Raw genomic sequence first — 15,854 nt, 5'->3', positions numbered from 1 at the left:
GCTGTTATAATAATAATAAGCTTCTTTTCATCTTAACCCAAGAATCTCAAAACTTTTTCCAGAGAAGTGAACCCCTTCTAGAGCAGGTGAGATGATTCAGACCACAGGCATTTCTAATCAGATGTCTTGAGCAGCTGCACGAGCGACTCTGTGATATCATATCCCTGGTCTTTTTCCCTCTTATCTGCAGTTTGGCTGCCTTGCCAGAAGGATGTCTGATGATGTTTCACTCCTCTCTGCCAAACCCCTTCTGGCATAGTGGAAAGCATACCTTGCTTTCTGATGTTTCCAAACTTGTTTCGACTTCTAAGATTTGGCAGGTTTTCTTCTTGGATTTCTTTTGTTTGTTTGCTTGCTTTTTTTGTGTGAATCCATTTTGGGTGATGTACGACTTTGAAATGAGTAGATTTTAGGCTAGCAAGAAAAGCCTGTTGATTATAAAAATTGGAAACAGTTGTTACAGGGAATAAAAGTAAAATCAGGAAGTACAAAGTGTGTCTTTGACACAAAAGTGTTTCTTTGCTACAAGCATCACTAGGTCTTTTCCTAAGTCTTTTCTGAGCTGCAAAGGCCAAGGGACTAGCTCAGCTGCCTATGTGTTCTTTGAGGTGCTGTGGAAGAAGCTGTCTTTGTCCAGATTTTCTCAGCTTTATCAGCATGCCGCTTGAGTACTGATGGAACTTCAAAACGCACCACAGGTTCCCCTTTCTTCTTTCCCTGACTGGGAAGACATGCAGTGGCTTTGAATAGTATCGGTGAGAAAGTCTATAAAATATGGTTTGGTTTGGGGCTGTGTTTTGCCTTTGAGTGAATATTTTTTGATGTGCGGGTTTCTCTGTTTGGTTGCAGAGTTACAGTCTCTGTACCTAATGAGCTTTACAGTACTCAACTTTATGATTTCATAAATTAAAATGTATTTATTCATGACAAGTTCTGTCTGTACAGCATGCCAGTAGTTGCACAAGTCTTGCTGTGGCTGTTGGGTTTCTGTGAAGATCACATGAAGATATGTATGAGACGTGGCTAGTTTGGTATACAGGATGCCTTGAGTAAACCTGTGAGTTCCTCCAGTGTGACTGCTCAAAGCCTGTGTCTCTGCTGAAGCTGAGTGGCTCATCATGTGGTGATTTGGGACGCCTGTCCTGTTAGTGTGCCTAACTAACTGTTTGAGTCATTTACCTGCTCATTTCCCTCTGTGTGAAAGTGTAGCTGCTTGCAAGGAATAGGGGAACAGAAGGAGTGCTGGGTTGGTTTGCTACGTTCTCCTTCACATGTTCCACTCTCTCTGAATAGATGCTGAGGATGAAACAGGCTTACGTGTTGAGCTGGTACCGTGATGGCGTAGGCTTAAGACAGGATAGAGTGGAAAGATACTGAGGCAAGTACCTGGGACTTTTTTGATTAGGTACAAATACATTTGCTGTGGTTCACCGAGAGAAACCCAACAACAGCAACACCCTGCTCTTCTGCCAAGGCGCTTGCCATGCTGTTGGGATTTCAGCAGTTGGGGCATCTGCCCTGTCTTTCCTCCAGTGGAATGAAAGAGAAGGATGCTGCTCCCTGGTTCCAGCAGGGATGTGGCAAGTTACTTAGTGACCAGTTAGTGAAGGAGATTGATGGTGAAAGAAGCTCTACACAGGCAGATTGAAATTGCAGTAGATGAGGGGAATTGCTGTGGTTGTGCTTGGCCACTCTTGCTGCCCCCACTGCTGAGTTCTCAGGAGGGGTCAGGCAGGATGTGATCCCAGCATTACATTAAGCCTGTAAGGAGACACTCAGGGAACTTAAGATAGATTAACTTAAGGTGTAAAGTTTAAATCATGTTATTATGAAGGAGGATTAAGCTAAACTGAGCTAATGACACCACTTCTGAATAAGTAGCCACACAGCAGGTTCAGAGCTTCGGTTCCGTGCCTTTTATTACTTAAATGTACTTACCTTCTTAAATATCCCCATAAAGATACATGCCCTTATATTCCAGATCTTCACACTCTTCGTTTTCTATGTCAAGGAGTGAATATTCTGTGTAAGACATAGATCTGGTTTTCACATAGATCTGATTTTTTTTCTTAGATAAGTAAATGTGTGCATATAGATATATGTATATATGTATTTCAATATATGTATATATTAAAATCGGGCAGCATGGAACTCTACCTCACTTTTTCCCTATGGCTACAATGGCATTGGTGATGACATGATGGTCTTCATTCTTAGATAACGCATTCAGTAAGGAAGAAATAGCTTGGCTCATTTTATATCAGCAAGCCCTGAATTGAGTGTTACCTACCAATCTCAACAAATGAGCTGTTTCTATGGCTTCTGTTGTTATTTTCACTTTGTTAGGACACTTGATGTTAGCATCTGAATTTTCCAACAGCTCTGCGCTCTCTTATTTTTCACTGTGGGGATTAAAATCGAGTGCAAAGATGAATACTGTAAACTCGCACAAAGTGCTTATCTTACGTTAAGCTGTCATAAACTGGCATAATTTGTAGTTAGCAGTAACTTCTAAATAAATAATAAATCAACTGATTTTCAGGAAGGAAACTAATTTAAAATTACTGCTTTGTGGTACAATAAATCAGCCTGCTTTGTAATTAGTACTGTATATCATTTTGTATATATGATGACATCAAAATATAAAATATCATCAGGTATTTCAAGTAGATAAAGGAATAAATAGTTAAAATACAATCAAAACACTAACGTATAGGAAAATTCTTCTATTTAGCCTGTCATCATCCATGAGAGCAAAACGATCACACAGAAAAACTTCAGTGATCAAATGTAAAATGTCACGAAATCTACAGAGCAGGAGAAAAGAAGGTCTTGAGTCAGGAGACTTCTAGGTTAGCTTCCACAGAGTGTTTTGCCACACTGTTTAGTGAAAGCATATGAAACCTGAGACAAAACCTCAAAATGTTTCATTTTATTTGCTGTGTGGCTTGTGGTATCAGATGAAAGCTCTGGCACTTCCTGTGTCTGTGGAGGTCAAACGCAGGCAGTGGTGCTGAAAACTGAACGATGTTCTCAGCCTGAGGAGACTGTCTTTTGTACCCCAGGGAGGTAATAATGAGCATACTGCACTGGTCTTGCTTTGAGTCCTGCTATTTGATAGACTTCTGAGGTGTAAATTTTTATGTATGCATAAAATACAGTCCTCTAGTTTTTGCCTTTCAACTTCAGCATCAGTCAAGAGGCACAGCATCTCCATCCTAGAGCAGGATTTGGTTATTTTGAGCTGAGTGAGGGGAGAAGGAGGAGATAAATTATCCTCTGGGATCTCTCAGAGTCTCACCTGCTTTCAGAGCAAGCAGTGGTGTTAAGAGTGCAAGTATTGCCCGTGGAACAGGCAACCCATCGTGCCTCCAGTGCTCTGTGCAAGTAGCAGCAGTCACTGCTCTGCTGAAAGGCCCAAGCGAGTGGTATTTTAGTCAACATTCAAAGGTTATTTTCTTCTATTTGTTTATTTCCCTGCAGTCCATGATGGATAATAAAAATAAATAAACAAGGCATTTACTACTACTATTGCAGAAAAAAAAAATCTGGAAGTTCTTAGTCCCAAGACAAGGGTGGAGCAGGGGAAAAGTGTAGAGCCCATATAACAATGGGGAGTCCGTTTTATTGGTATGGAGGAGGAAAATAAAATCTGCTCTGGCAGTGGTGAAATAGAACACCAGGAAGATTACGTAAGTCTTTGTTTGCACACAGTATGATTCTTCTCATTCACCAGCCAATTTGTATATTTGAAAAGCCTGTTGCTTGGTTAAAATAATTAGCTGAACTTCATCCAGTTCCTCAGTTATGTGAAAAAGTGTTTGAAGAAATACAGACAATTGTTGTTGAGCATTTAAAATAATAATTAAAAAAAAAAGTAGTGGTCTCTGAGCAATTATAGCACCTCATCTAAATACCCACATATATATCTTACTTTCAGGATGAGACAGGCAATTCTCAGCGACTCTGCTTTAACTTCTGTGGTTTGGGATAGCATGTTTAAAAGAGCATCAAAAAAAAGCCCCACAAATTCTGCCTGCAACTTGTTCTGGATAGGTTAGCCTGGGGCTGCCTGTGAGAACAGAGAATCTGAAGCTAAATGTATTAAAATGTATGGAAAGAAAGACAAGTAAACTGAGAACAACTCATGCATTTTTAGGATTTTACAAGTGACATTCAAAAACCTGTATTAACGAACAATCTTATTATGCACTCCTTCACTGTGGGCTATCTCAGATGATTATTTTGGGAAAATCATACACAATTTTTAATACACTTTAGAGTTTGAACATGAAACCACAGCAATAATTTTGTCTAATAGTTCCCACTAGGAGGTCCAGTGTTGCACATTAACAAGATCTTCAGTGGCTGGAAAATCATTTTCCCTCGTTCTTCCTACGTGTCCTTAAAGCTAGACCTTGTGTATTTTCGGGAAAAGGTTCGGAGATTTGGAAATGGAGATTACTTGGGAAAGATTGTGTGAGTGCAGATACCCGATGTACTGTCTGTCCCCATTGATTTTTGACTTCAAACTCCTCAGTGCACGTGAAGGCAGTGACATGGAAGTCAAACACTGTGCTGTGTTTTTTGTTAAAGCACTTTGTCACTCTCCAGACCTGCCAGCTGTGTCTTTGCAGGGCTGCATTATTTGGGATGATGAGAGTCACGATGTTAGCTGCCATGGTAGAGCTGAATAAACACAGATGATTCAGACACCTTTTAGCCGCACGTGGTGGCTTTTCTGCCAGTGGAGAGCAGGGAGACAAGGCTGGGGCTGGTAGAATCCCGGCCACATCCCCAGCTCCCTCACCTGACCTGAGCTTGGCAACTGCAGTTTGTCTCACTGACCTCCATGCTTAATTTCCAGGTTGTGTCTCACTTTCCTACTGCTCAGACTGCCTTGTACCCTTTGTGTCCTCATGTGCTTATCCTCTGGTGTTGCTTTTTTTTTCTCGCTCCAGGGAACGGATGCGCCAGTCTGCAATGTTTGAACTGTGCCAGGGGATGCATCAGATCAGTCTGCAGTTCGTTCGCTTGCAGCTCAGCTTTGAGGAGTACACCATCATGAAAGTTCTGCTGCTGCTGAGTACAGGTAAGTTAAATTCATGGGGACGTGGAAAAAATTCTAAATTGCAAATAGGTGCAGTGATTTGAATTGGTAAAACAAAAGAGCCCAACTATTTCCAGTGGACCTGAAAAGCCTGTTTGTATGTTACAGGATTTTTCAGTAGGTCTCGCTTTCCATTACCATGGGAGTTGTCTTGATACTTCAGAGTAAGTGGTAGGGCAAGGGGCTTTGGTCCCTCTCTCAGTTTAGTAACGACTGGAGTCAGTCAGGCATGCCAAGAAAATGCAACTACTGCATTGTCTTGCACTCTGGGGATTTGAGATAAACCCTGACTCGATGCTCAAAGCCAGTGGTTTGGGTGACTTAACAGTACCTCCAAGATCAAAAGATGTACCGCACTGAGCACTATAAGCCCTTTTGCAGTACTCTGAAAGTTTAATAATTGACATTGCAAGCTTTATTTTTCTCTCGTGTCATCTTTGTGGTTTTTTTAAGATAGGAAACCTCGGTGTTCATTATAGCACTACGTACTAATTAGCAGATTTGATATTCTTCTGCTGAAACTTCTGAAAATTTTCCAGTCCCAGTACAATTGTATAAATGCAGAGGCAGTTTGTACTTTCCCATCAGTCTTGATGAAAAAGCCAAATACCTGTAAACAAGCTTTTCTGTGTATGTTCATGCTCTTTTTTGTGCGATTCACTCGGTGACCTCTCAATGAGATAATGAATCAGTCTGATTAATGAGCACTCGTGATGTCACTTCAGTGAACTCACCAGACAGGAATTCCCTGGCAGAAAGGGGTTGGATGTGGCCCTGACTGGGGAGAGAAGGAGCAGGAGATCCAAGGGGCTGCTCCTTGCTTTCAGTTGCAAGCAGCAGGAGGCCTGCCCCGGGGAGTGCTGTCAGGAGCTGGTTAGGACTCCCAGGAGTTTGCTGAATCCCTGGCAGTGGCACAGGCATGGTTGCTGCAGGCAAAGTAAGGTGCCTACAAAGGGATTTGCAGCATCCAGTTAAGGCCATTGGCAGCCCCTCCAGGTGCAGTGGTGGGATGGACACTTTCACACTGTCTGCGGTGCCTTTCCTTCTGACCTCACCACCCCGCCCAGCTGGTAGCACATTAATGTGCTTGCCTGTGATAGAAAACATGAAGCTGCAGTTCTCATCCCTGCTGGAAGGGATTTGGATCTGCTAACAGAAACTTCCCATGGCTGTAAGTTTTTGGGCTTGGCTGTCTCGCTTCCTCCTTCCCTTCTGCTGAAGCTGTCCAGCTCTCAGGAGTGGGGCAGTGCCTGCATGAGAGAGACAGGGTCTGGCCTCCAGCTCCGCTGAGGAGTTGAGGGGATGCTCTGCTGGGGAAAGTGGGACCGTGAGGACCTGACAGTCTTTCAGGAAGCAGCTAGTAGCATTTATGTGCTTGGAGGACTTAGCTCTCAGACTGTTCTTGAGGGCATGTCTTGATTGGCAAGGTGGTCCTCCTACATTTCATAAAGGGAGAATATTTAGAAAAAGAGCGTAAAGACATTCTAAAAATGTAGCATCCTTTCTTTAAGATAGGTATTTTTAATATTATGTGGGTATTATATCTCTGCTAGGTGAGATCAGCCTCACCAGTTAACTCCAGCTAGCTGGGTCCCTTTGAAATGCACACCATGGTCACTAGAACACCTACTAAAAATAATGTGTTTTGGGAGAATCAAGATACTTACGTTGAGGGAAAGAGAGAAGAAGAAAATGGAAATGAAGACAGTGATAAAACTCAGAAAGTGTCATTGGAAGAGCAGCAAACTTAGTTTCCAGTGACTGTACCTTGATACAACATTATGGCAGAAAACACCAGGTTCATTTTCATTTAAGTTCTTTATTGAACCCTGTAATGAGCGGAGTGCAAGTTATTTTGAAACTTTCATGATGACCACATCAAGGAAGTTTCACTCCATTTACATGTGGAAGAAACCACACATTACAACTCAATTGTTTTTTTGCTTTCCACAGACCATAGATTTTGGGAACTTGCCAAAAGCATTGCTGCATGTAATAAGTAGAATCAGAAACACTGGGCAAACCTCCAGAATTTCATGTTTTGCTTCAGTTCTTTTTATTTGTGGTCTCTCTTTCTGTCTTAATAATCTGGCTGGGCTGACGGTATAATAATTTTCAGACAGAACACTAAAATACATACTAGTACACAAAAAGAATGTGGCTTAAGCAGAGCTTAGGAAGACAGAACTGGGGTAAAGGAACTATAAAGCCTGTGCATTTTGCACAGGGGCCACAGTATGCTCTAATGGCTTTACTCATCTTGACTGATGTCTCTATATTCACTTGGCTTTAACTGAATTGGCACATCTGTTTCAGACAGTTTATTTTTTCTGTCAGCTGAGTGATGGAAATATTTGGCATCTACAATTTAAAATTTAAACAGAAAGGAGCAGTATTTACCAAGTGGTAGGCAAATTGGAGCTCTTACCTCCTAGTCTGCTTCCCAAGATTCCTCCTCGTGCCCCCTTGGAGCACTTGGTGGTCCCAAGTTCTTGCTGCTCGCATGGTGGCAGAACTCCTCCTTGTTTTCCATTATGAAATTGCTCTGGTTGATACAGGTGATAGAAGATAACAAGTGCTTTTTCTTAAGGCCTCTGCTTGAGCACTTTGGGTGGTTGTTATGTGCTTATTATGTGATTACACTGAGATAGAAGGCAGTTTACAGGATTTCAAAGAGAAGGGGATGGATGAACAAGACAATCTCTGTCAAGATGTTAAATCAGAATAAGCTAAATTGGAAGATCACCCTTTTTCTTTTTTAATAAGTAACTTCACATTCAGCTTACTGACATAGCTTTCCAACTTGCTTAGAAAATAAGCTCAATCCAGTACAGTGTAGTATTTTGTTTTTCTTCTGTAGACTAACATCTAGAGTATAGAAATATCTGACGGTTAAGCGATAGTCAATCAATCCAGGTATTAAAACATGAAAACATTTTGTGTGATGTTGTTAATAACCTCTTCAGGAGTTTCCCAGAGACCTGATCAATAAGTAATTCCTGTTCCTTTGCAGAGCCCACTAGAGTGCAGAAGTACTTACAGCCTGTAAAGAAACTTTGTATTTGCTTTTGTAATTAGCATTGCTGAAGTCAGCTGCAGCAGAACATGTCAAAACTCTACTTATAGCCCATTTGTGAAATGATTCCTTTGGCAGATGACAACTTTGATAGGACAGTAGAAACGCTTTCATTAAAGGCTGCAACTGTGCTTTGGTCAAACCCTGGTCAGGATGCCTATTTGGGAAAAAGTCTTGTTACACATGGAATAAAGACCCTCTGTTGTAGGTGTTATGCAGATGCTCACTGTCGTTCAAAGAAACGTTAGATGTTACTTGATGCCACTTTTTAGCATTTCTGCACATCACAGCTGTAATTCTATATGTCTTCCCCTCCTCTCTGAAGTGTGGGAAATCATTCAAGAATGATAAATCACATCTTCAGATTCTAAAGAAGTATTCATGATACATCTGCCTTTCTTGGTGTGTGTGTGTGTGTGGTTGGGTTTGTATTGAAAACAGTTTCAGCACGAGGGTAGTATGTGTCGTATTTGTGAGATGTTATTTTGTCCTCTGCCTCAGCCATGTGGTCTGCACTCATGGATCTGGAGAGGAAGAGAGCCCGCTGGAATCACTTGAAAATCTGTGTGCTGATTGATTCTATAGCAGTGTCTGTAAAATTGTGGATGTTACTTAATAGTTTTAATTCTTTCATCCATTGACTAAAAAGTGTAACTTTTTAAGTATGCACAGCAGAAGAATTAAGCAATGCAGTTAATATTAATGTAAGACTGTCTTTTTAATGACAGTTCCCAAGGATGGTCTCAAAAGCCAAGCTGCATTTGAAGAAATGAGGGCAAATTACATTAAAGAACTAAAGAAGATGGTAACTAAATGTCCAAGTAACTCTGGGCAAAGCTGGCAGAGATTCTACCAACTGACTAAACTTCTTGACTCCATGCATGATGTAAGTATAACTCCTCAAGGAGTGCAGACAAGTTGAGTAAAATTCTCTCCATTAAGGTAAACTTGTAGTTTTTAATTGTGCTAATTCACAGGGAGAAAAAAAATCACAGCACATTCTTAAAGAAATGTCTGGGAAAAGTTGTTAACAGACAAATTCAAGGTCAGTTGCCAAGTAAAATGTGAGAGCACAAGTCATTAAGGGCTGGGTTCTGCTGCCTTCTCCTCTTCTAAATGGTGGTGTGTTCTCCAGTGGTTCCTTTAAGATCGGAGGCTCTTCAACTGCAAAAATGATGTTAGCTGTGGTCCTCGGTTAGCTGCAGTGCACATACACCGTGCAGGACCTCTGCTGATAGATGATGAGTTGATTTGCTGATCTTTTACAGGTGGTTTTTTTTGGTGTTTTTTTTTGTTTTGTTTTTTTTTTGTTTTGTTTTGTTTTTTTTAATATTGTTGACTTTTTAAGACTTTGGAACCCATTTGGTTATTTGAAGCTTTAACTGGGTTTTTTCAAGTATAAAATTCACTGTGTTGTTAGGTTGTTCTTTCTGTCCTCTTTCACTCCAGTGCTAGGTGTTTGTTTTGCGTGCTTCAGGGGCGAGATGTCATGGATGACAGTAGGAAAGTAAAAGTTTAGTCCCAGAACACCCAGGCTGTGGGTGCCTCAACTCCTTACAACTCGGAAGGGTTGTGGTGAGTGCCTGGCGCACAGGAGCAGCTCCTGATTTCAGAGCAGGTGTCTGTAACATTGGGCTGGGAATAAATAAGCTGTTTCTGGCTGATGGAGTGATAAGCGCAGCAGTTTTGGCCCTCTGAGCAGCAGCAGGGCTGTACCCGTACGCCCTCTGTAGCAGAATCCCAAGGCAGGGATACAGCTCCATGGGCAAACTCATACCCTTCACTGCTGATCGCAGCTCTCACATTCCATGCTCTCTTTCAGGTGGGACCCCCTGTGAGGATACAGGTGGACCAGCCATGATGCTCTCCGCAGCCTGGGGTTTTCAGAGCACTGGGTCTTGCTGGCCTGGCACCCATTCTCTCTGAAGCTGTCATGGTTAGCAAATGAGTGAGGGCTCCTGAGGTCAAAGAATGATTTTAGCCAGGTTTGGGTGCTATGGAAGCGTCATCCCACAGGCAGGGCTGGAACCCTGTAACACTCAGGGATAACATCCCAGTAACAACTGGTAAACGAAGAGAAAAACTGTCCTATTTCACCCTAGGTGGGCAGAAAGGTAAACGTGCTACACAAAGAAACTATAACTCTTGCTTTCAGAGCCTGAATTTAAATGTACTTCTTTGTACTTGATTTACATTTCAGTTTTGTAGAGACAGTGCAGTACAGTGCACTTCAGGTCAAATCTGTATAAGAGCCCGAGGTCTGTTTACAGAATGTACATATGGAATTATTTTTCAAATATTGTTCTGTTGTTCATTAAAACATTGAAAATCTTAGTGGGAGGCAGGGAGAGTATTATTAGTACTGCAGTAACAGCTCATTCTTTGGAGATCAGGTTTCACTTGCTGCGTGCCAGCAAAGGAAGTTGTAGTGTTTTAGTGGAAAAAAAGGGGGTGGGCGATAAAATCATTCGCAAGATGTTCACTTCTGAACCTCAGGACAGCTCACAAACCCCTGTGTTTAGATGGTTTTGTGATCCTTTGGAGAACCAACGCTATCTCGGTGTTTAAGTGGATGTGTTTGCATGGTTCGACTGGCTGGGTGGCAGGATCACACTTGCTAGGAATGCCACAGTATCCTACAAACATTTTCCAAAACACAGAGCTAACCACTGGAAGCTGAGCTAACCAGAGGAGGAGCTCCCTCAGACTGCTCTTATGTTTCATTTCATTTTTAATGAAGCTGTTTTTATGTCACTTTTCATTTAATAGAGCCATTTATTACAAAAGGACTTCATAAAGAAAGTCATATTGCTGGCATTCCCCTCCACAAAGACCACTTGTACAGCACTTCCTTTCAGAGGTGTTATCTGAGGTGTTCAGCAAAGACACTTCACTTATTTTTCTGCTTTAAAATGGATTATTTTCGGTTCTCAGTTTTTGAAACCCATCGGAACAAATGCAGAACGGTGATAATATTAATGAAACATGAGAGCTGCTCCTCTACCCCCACTCTCAGGTAGTGCAGGATTTCTCTGCTCTATCCACGGAAATGCAAGTTTTCTGCTCAGTTCTTTCCTTGTGAGGAACACTTTTTCAGCTGCCACCTGTGTATTTTTAACTTACTCCATTATAATTTTAGAGGATCAGAATATATTTGGTGCTGAGCAGTCTAACTGGAGCTGAAGTTCCCTGTTTTGTATGCTGCCATAGCTACAGCAATGGCATTTACAGCACAAGCCCAAAGGGATTTGTGTACAGTTGATGATTATTCAGTCCCTGTGCTGCCTCCAGCTTTTGCATCAGAGCAGAGCAGCTCCTCGCCATTGTGGAGTTCGCTTTACCTGAGCATGGCAGCCAGGAATAAAGGAATACTGCTGCTTTGCACCTTCATGCTTCCTTTTATCGACCTGATTTTTAAGTAGGCTTTCTGAGGGCTACATGAAATAAACTGTGTGGGAATATCAGGTTACAGGCTGCTTGGCTTATATAACGTGAGGAAGGAAAAAAAAACAACAAAAAACAACAAAAACCAATATGCTTTTACATCACTGTGTGTTCTAAATCATTCAGCCACAGTGAACAGCATATGTGCAGGTAAGGAAGTGCCGAGATGGGGAAAAAGGAGAATTTTCAAGAAGGCCAGGTAGGCGCTGAAATATTTGGAAAAATCAGCAACTTTACTTAACAGTCCATAAAGCCTCTGAGCGCCAAAGCAAAACCCAGAAAGCTGAGATGGAAATCCACCCTTAGCAGACAAGGCAAACACGGGTCCGTGCCCATGCGTCACCGTGCGCTGCAGCAGCGCTCTGTGTCTGCATGGTGCTGCATGGAAGTGGTGGCTGCAGCAGCAGCAGGTGCTTGGAGGCTGTGTCAGCACGGTCACGTGGTGCACCCCTCCTCTGCCTCAGCGAGACGGTGGAGGTGAGCTGGTTGCCATGTCTTTGCATGGCAGCATGGGTAGCTTCTAGGAGCAATTCTGGGAAGCAATATGATCCACAGATTTCCCTTGGTATAGGGACAGTATTTTTTCTCTCAAATCTAGCCTGCTTTCCTCGTCTTACAACAGCATTACGTGCTGAGAGCCACCACATCACAGGGACAGCCCATGTGTGCCTGGGAGGGAAATGGTTCAGCCTCATGCCCAGAGATGGGCCTGGGCATGTCAGTGACAGGTACACGTGGTGCCTGGTCATAGGTGAACACTGCTGTGTGATCGGCGAACGGCACGCGGGAACATTAGAAACAGATGTACTGCACATGGTATCAAAAACTTCATTTGGAGCCTCCTCAGCATCTCCTGTTGGCTTTGGCAGGAAGCGCTGTATCTCGTATGGCAAGCCTCATTTCATATACAGAGCTTAGGGTATGGTTAGGCGCTTTGCACAACAAAAGCTGAGTTTGGTTTCAATCTGGCTGATACTAAACAGATTTTGAGTTAAGAGGGCTTTTGTTTTGATGCCATGACATTAAACCCTAATGTGAACCTTCCCCTTGTCTTGGCAAGGCAGTGCGCTGCTCTGTCATTTGCTTGTTGATATTTTCTGCCAAACAAAAATAAATTCTTTAAGGCTCATGCTGCTGAATAATTAATTTTTTATGGTTCCTGAAGGGAATACTTTATAGCTGAGGTGGATCTTTCCGTAGGCTGAGAGAGCCAGGATTACACTCGCTGAAAAAGCTGACAGTGGGAAGAAGGCACAACTCCTCCAGGGGCAGATCTGCAAGGCACACTGCAGTGGATGCAAATGTTCTTCTGCACTCGATTCTACAAATGCAGAGCAGCAGATGGGCCCCTCAGCTGTTGCCAGCACCTCTGGGTGCACTCACTGCTGATCTTGATGCGCCAAGGCTGTATCCCACTGCTGATGAGCTGTGTAGTCCCAGCGCCCGAATTCTGTGGGGAGGCGTTTCTGTGTGCACTGAGAGGCAATATTAACCCCTCCACCCTCTGCAGCCACTGCAGAAACTACAGCCATGTGCATGTTGTAGTAGCTAATGCGTGTCTGTGAAGTGAGAAAAGAGATCCCAGCTCCCTGATGCAGACAGTGGGCTGCTTTAAATCTCATCTTGCTCCCTTTGTGGTTGGGCATCCTCTGTTACGGTACAAGGTGTTTGTTGGAGGACAGCAGAGCTCTCCATTCCCAACAGAACAAGGCAGGCCTTGCCCAATGCTTACCCTGGCCAAGGGCTGAGGATGCTTCATTAGTGTGTGCCTCTGAGTTTGCATGCATCTTCTGAGTGTACAGAGTTCAGCTCTGGTTCCTCTGTGACACATCCAGCTGTCAAGATCTAGGCTACCTGCAGTGCTGTGGTTTCTGTGTGCCTATGTTTATGGAAGGAGGACTGGAATGAGCGCAGTTCCTAAGTGAGATAAATGCACCTGTCCAGGCAGAACTAGGTTCCCTATCTGCTCTGGTTATATACTTTTTGTGCCTAATCCATACGCTTTTTATCTGTCTTTCACTCCATGCTGCCATGAGGTAAATGCACAGCATGGCTGGATTCAGAAGCTTCTTTCCTTGCCTCTTTTCCCCTGTGTTCTGTGGGAAATGTCAGTATTTCAATTTACAGTCCCAGATTTCATAGGGAAGGAACAGAGCATCCAGGAGATAGCCACTAAGGCCACACGAACCTCTGAGAAAGTGCCTGAGCCATCCTGGAGTGCTGTGTTCAGCTGCTGAAGCCTCAGGGGAATTGCTGAGTTGCATCCCAGGAATTTCGTAGAACTGGAAGCGAAAGGGGCTATGGTTGTAATGGAATAGCTGAGACTTGGTTGGCGATTGTTTTTCTTGGTGGTTCTGAGGCAGAGTATGCACTGCGTGTAAGAGAGCTGCCTCCTGCCAATGCACACCGCTCCAGCTCCATAAGAAACAGGCACAGACTCATTCCATTAAGTTATACAAGAAAGTTTTTGGACTGTCATTGTGGTGTGAGAATGCTGAGGTTTTGTCGGTGATAGCTGCGACAGTACCAAAATGTTACTTGGTGTTGCATTGTTACCCTACTGCTAAGGAGGCTTCGTTACAGACTTGCTTCTGACAGGGCAGTGTCCGTGGACTTCCACACCACGCACACAGATCATGGAAGATTCCCCTGTGAGATAACCAGCTTGGCACAGGAGCATGCAGCCCTGCACGAGAGAGACTGCTCCAGGCACTTCTGGCAGCACCAGGCGTGCTGTGAGTGCCAAACTGAAAGCGATGCTTTTTGCTGTCAAAAAAATTATCAGTGCTCAGAGGTCATGGTAACTGTATTAGCTTCAGAAACTTCATTAAGAGATTTCATTTTTCTAATTATGAAGAGCAAAATGGGTGGAAAAAGTCCATTTAATGAAAAAACCCACCCTAATAACAGAAAATGAAGTTTGATTATTCGTCCTCTTTCCCAGAGGCATTTAATACAGCATACAGATGTAAAGATTGATTAAGACAAAATCTGAGGACTACTAGGAGGGCTGTAGCCTTGAGAATGTTTAAATGCAGTTCTGCAGGCAGTGATGAGAAAAGGACGAGCAGTTAGGGACTGATGCAGTGAAGGGTTCCAGACCACAGGTCATCCCTGCCTGCAGAATTCTATCCAGCAGTCTGTTTGGTGAAGAAAAATCATGAGGCAAACATGGAGGTGTGTTATCTTTCTCATTTAGAGATCACTTGTAGCCTGTGGTGTATCAGACACTGTCACCACAAGGACAGAGCTTGTATCTTCAAAAAGAAAGCAAGCTTTTAATTTCCTTACTGGAGAGGGAGTTTCTCTTCTAATGCAAAGGTCTAGCTAAATTACTTACCACTTATAAATCAAGTGAATCGGTGTGCTGTAATATCAGATGAATGCTGCTTGGGTTGCAGAAGCAGGCCTCATTTCAAAACTAACAGTGCCAATGGAGCCTGCATTTCTCATTCCTTTGTGCCAAGGCCGCTGGGCAGCATTTGAGCAGGAGTGAACCATGTGCAGAGAAGAGCACTGCTCACTGCTTAGTTCTCAGCCTTCCTTCTCCCTTCCGTCAGGTATTTCTGCAGCCTTTGCTAGCTGACCTTACCATATTGTTCTCATTTTAGAGCTTCTGATTCTCCTATGTCGTTTGTTAAAAAAATATATATATATATATATAATAAAAAATACTAATACTAGGGCCCCAAAGAATGCAGCTTTTAAAGCTAGTTATTTAATGATAGTGCAGTGGTCCTTGTTACACATGTGGTACATGCGTTTCAACTCTAAGCTCTGAATGCTGTTGCTGTATTACACTGACTGATTGTTGTTGAATATGTTGAAGTTGGTAACTTGGCTTAAGAAAGGAATAAGAGGGCCAAAGATTTGAGAGGACTGACTTGGTACAGGACATATTAAGGCTCCAAAACCAAGTAGTTTTAGAGTTCTGGATGATATTTTTTCACTTGCTGGGTAAACTTAACTTTTCTTCTCCCTTGGCATGAGTGGTGGCTCTCATGATGTGCTGTGTTGTGACAGCAGCCATGATCACCTCCTGTTTTTCTTACTGGACTGTTACCTCATTTATTGTATAGAACAGATTACGCTCTTTTCATGAATACTCGTATTTCTCAGTTCCCCTTTATTCTACATGTCCACATACTCATGTATACTTAATATGACTAACAGCTAGCTGTAAAGACAGAATTAATAATTTTAGTATATTTTTCTGGTTCACTG

At 42.8% G+C, this 15,854-nt stretch overlaps 1 protein-coding gene across 4 annotated transcripts in view; it reads left to right on the top strand.

Annotated features, from left to right (window-relative positions):
* NR3C2 (nuclear receptor subfamily 3 group C member 2) overlaps window positions 1–15,854 on the top strand; it is a 199,683-nt gene that overhangs the window by 179,172 nt on the left and 4,657 nt on the right. For all 4 annotated transcript variants that reach the window (XM_048942623.1, XM_048942624.1, XM_048942622.1 and 1 more), the window contains 2 exons: window positions 4,962–5,092; window positions 8,915–9,072. In XM_048942623.1, the coding sequence (XP_048798580.1) occupies window positions 4,962–5,092; window positions 8,915–9,072 (289 nt within the window). The remainder of the gene's footprint in view (window positions 1–4,961; window positions 5,093–8,914; window positions 9,073–15,854) is intronic.

Source organism: Lagopus muta, chromosome 4, assembly GCF_023343835.1.
Source record: "Lagopus muta isolate bLagMut1 chromosome 4, bLagMut1 primary, whole genome shotgun sequence".
In the NCBI taxonomy this organism is placed as follows: Eukaryota; Metazoa; Chordata; class Aves; order Galliformes; family Phasianidae; genus Lagopus; species Lagopus muta.
This window is presented reverse-complemented; position numbering and strand designations above follow the sequence as displayed.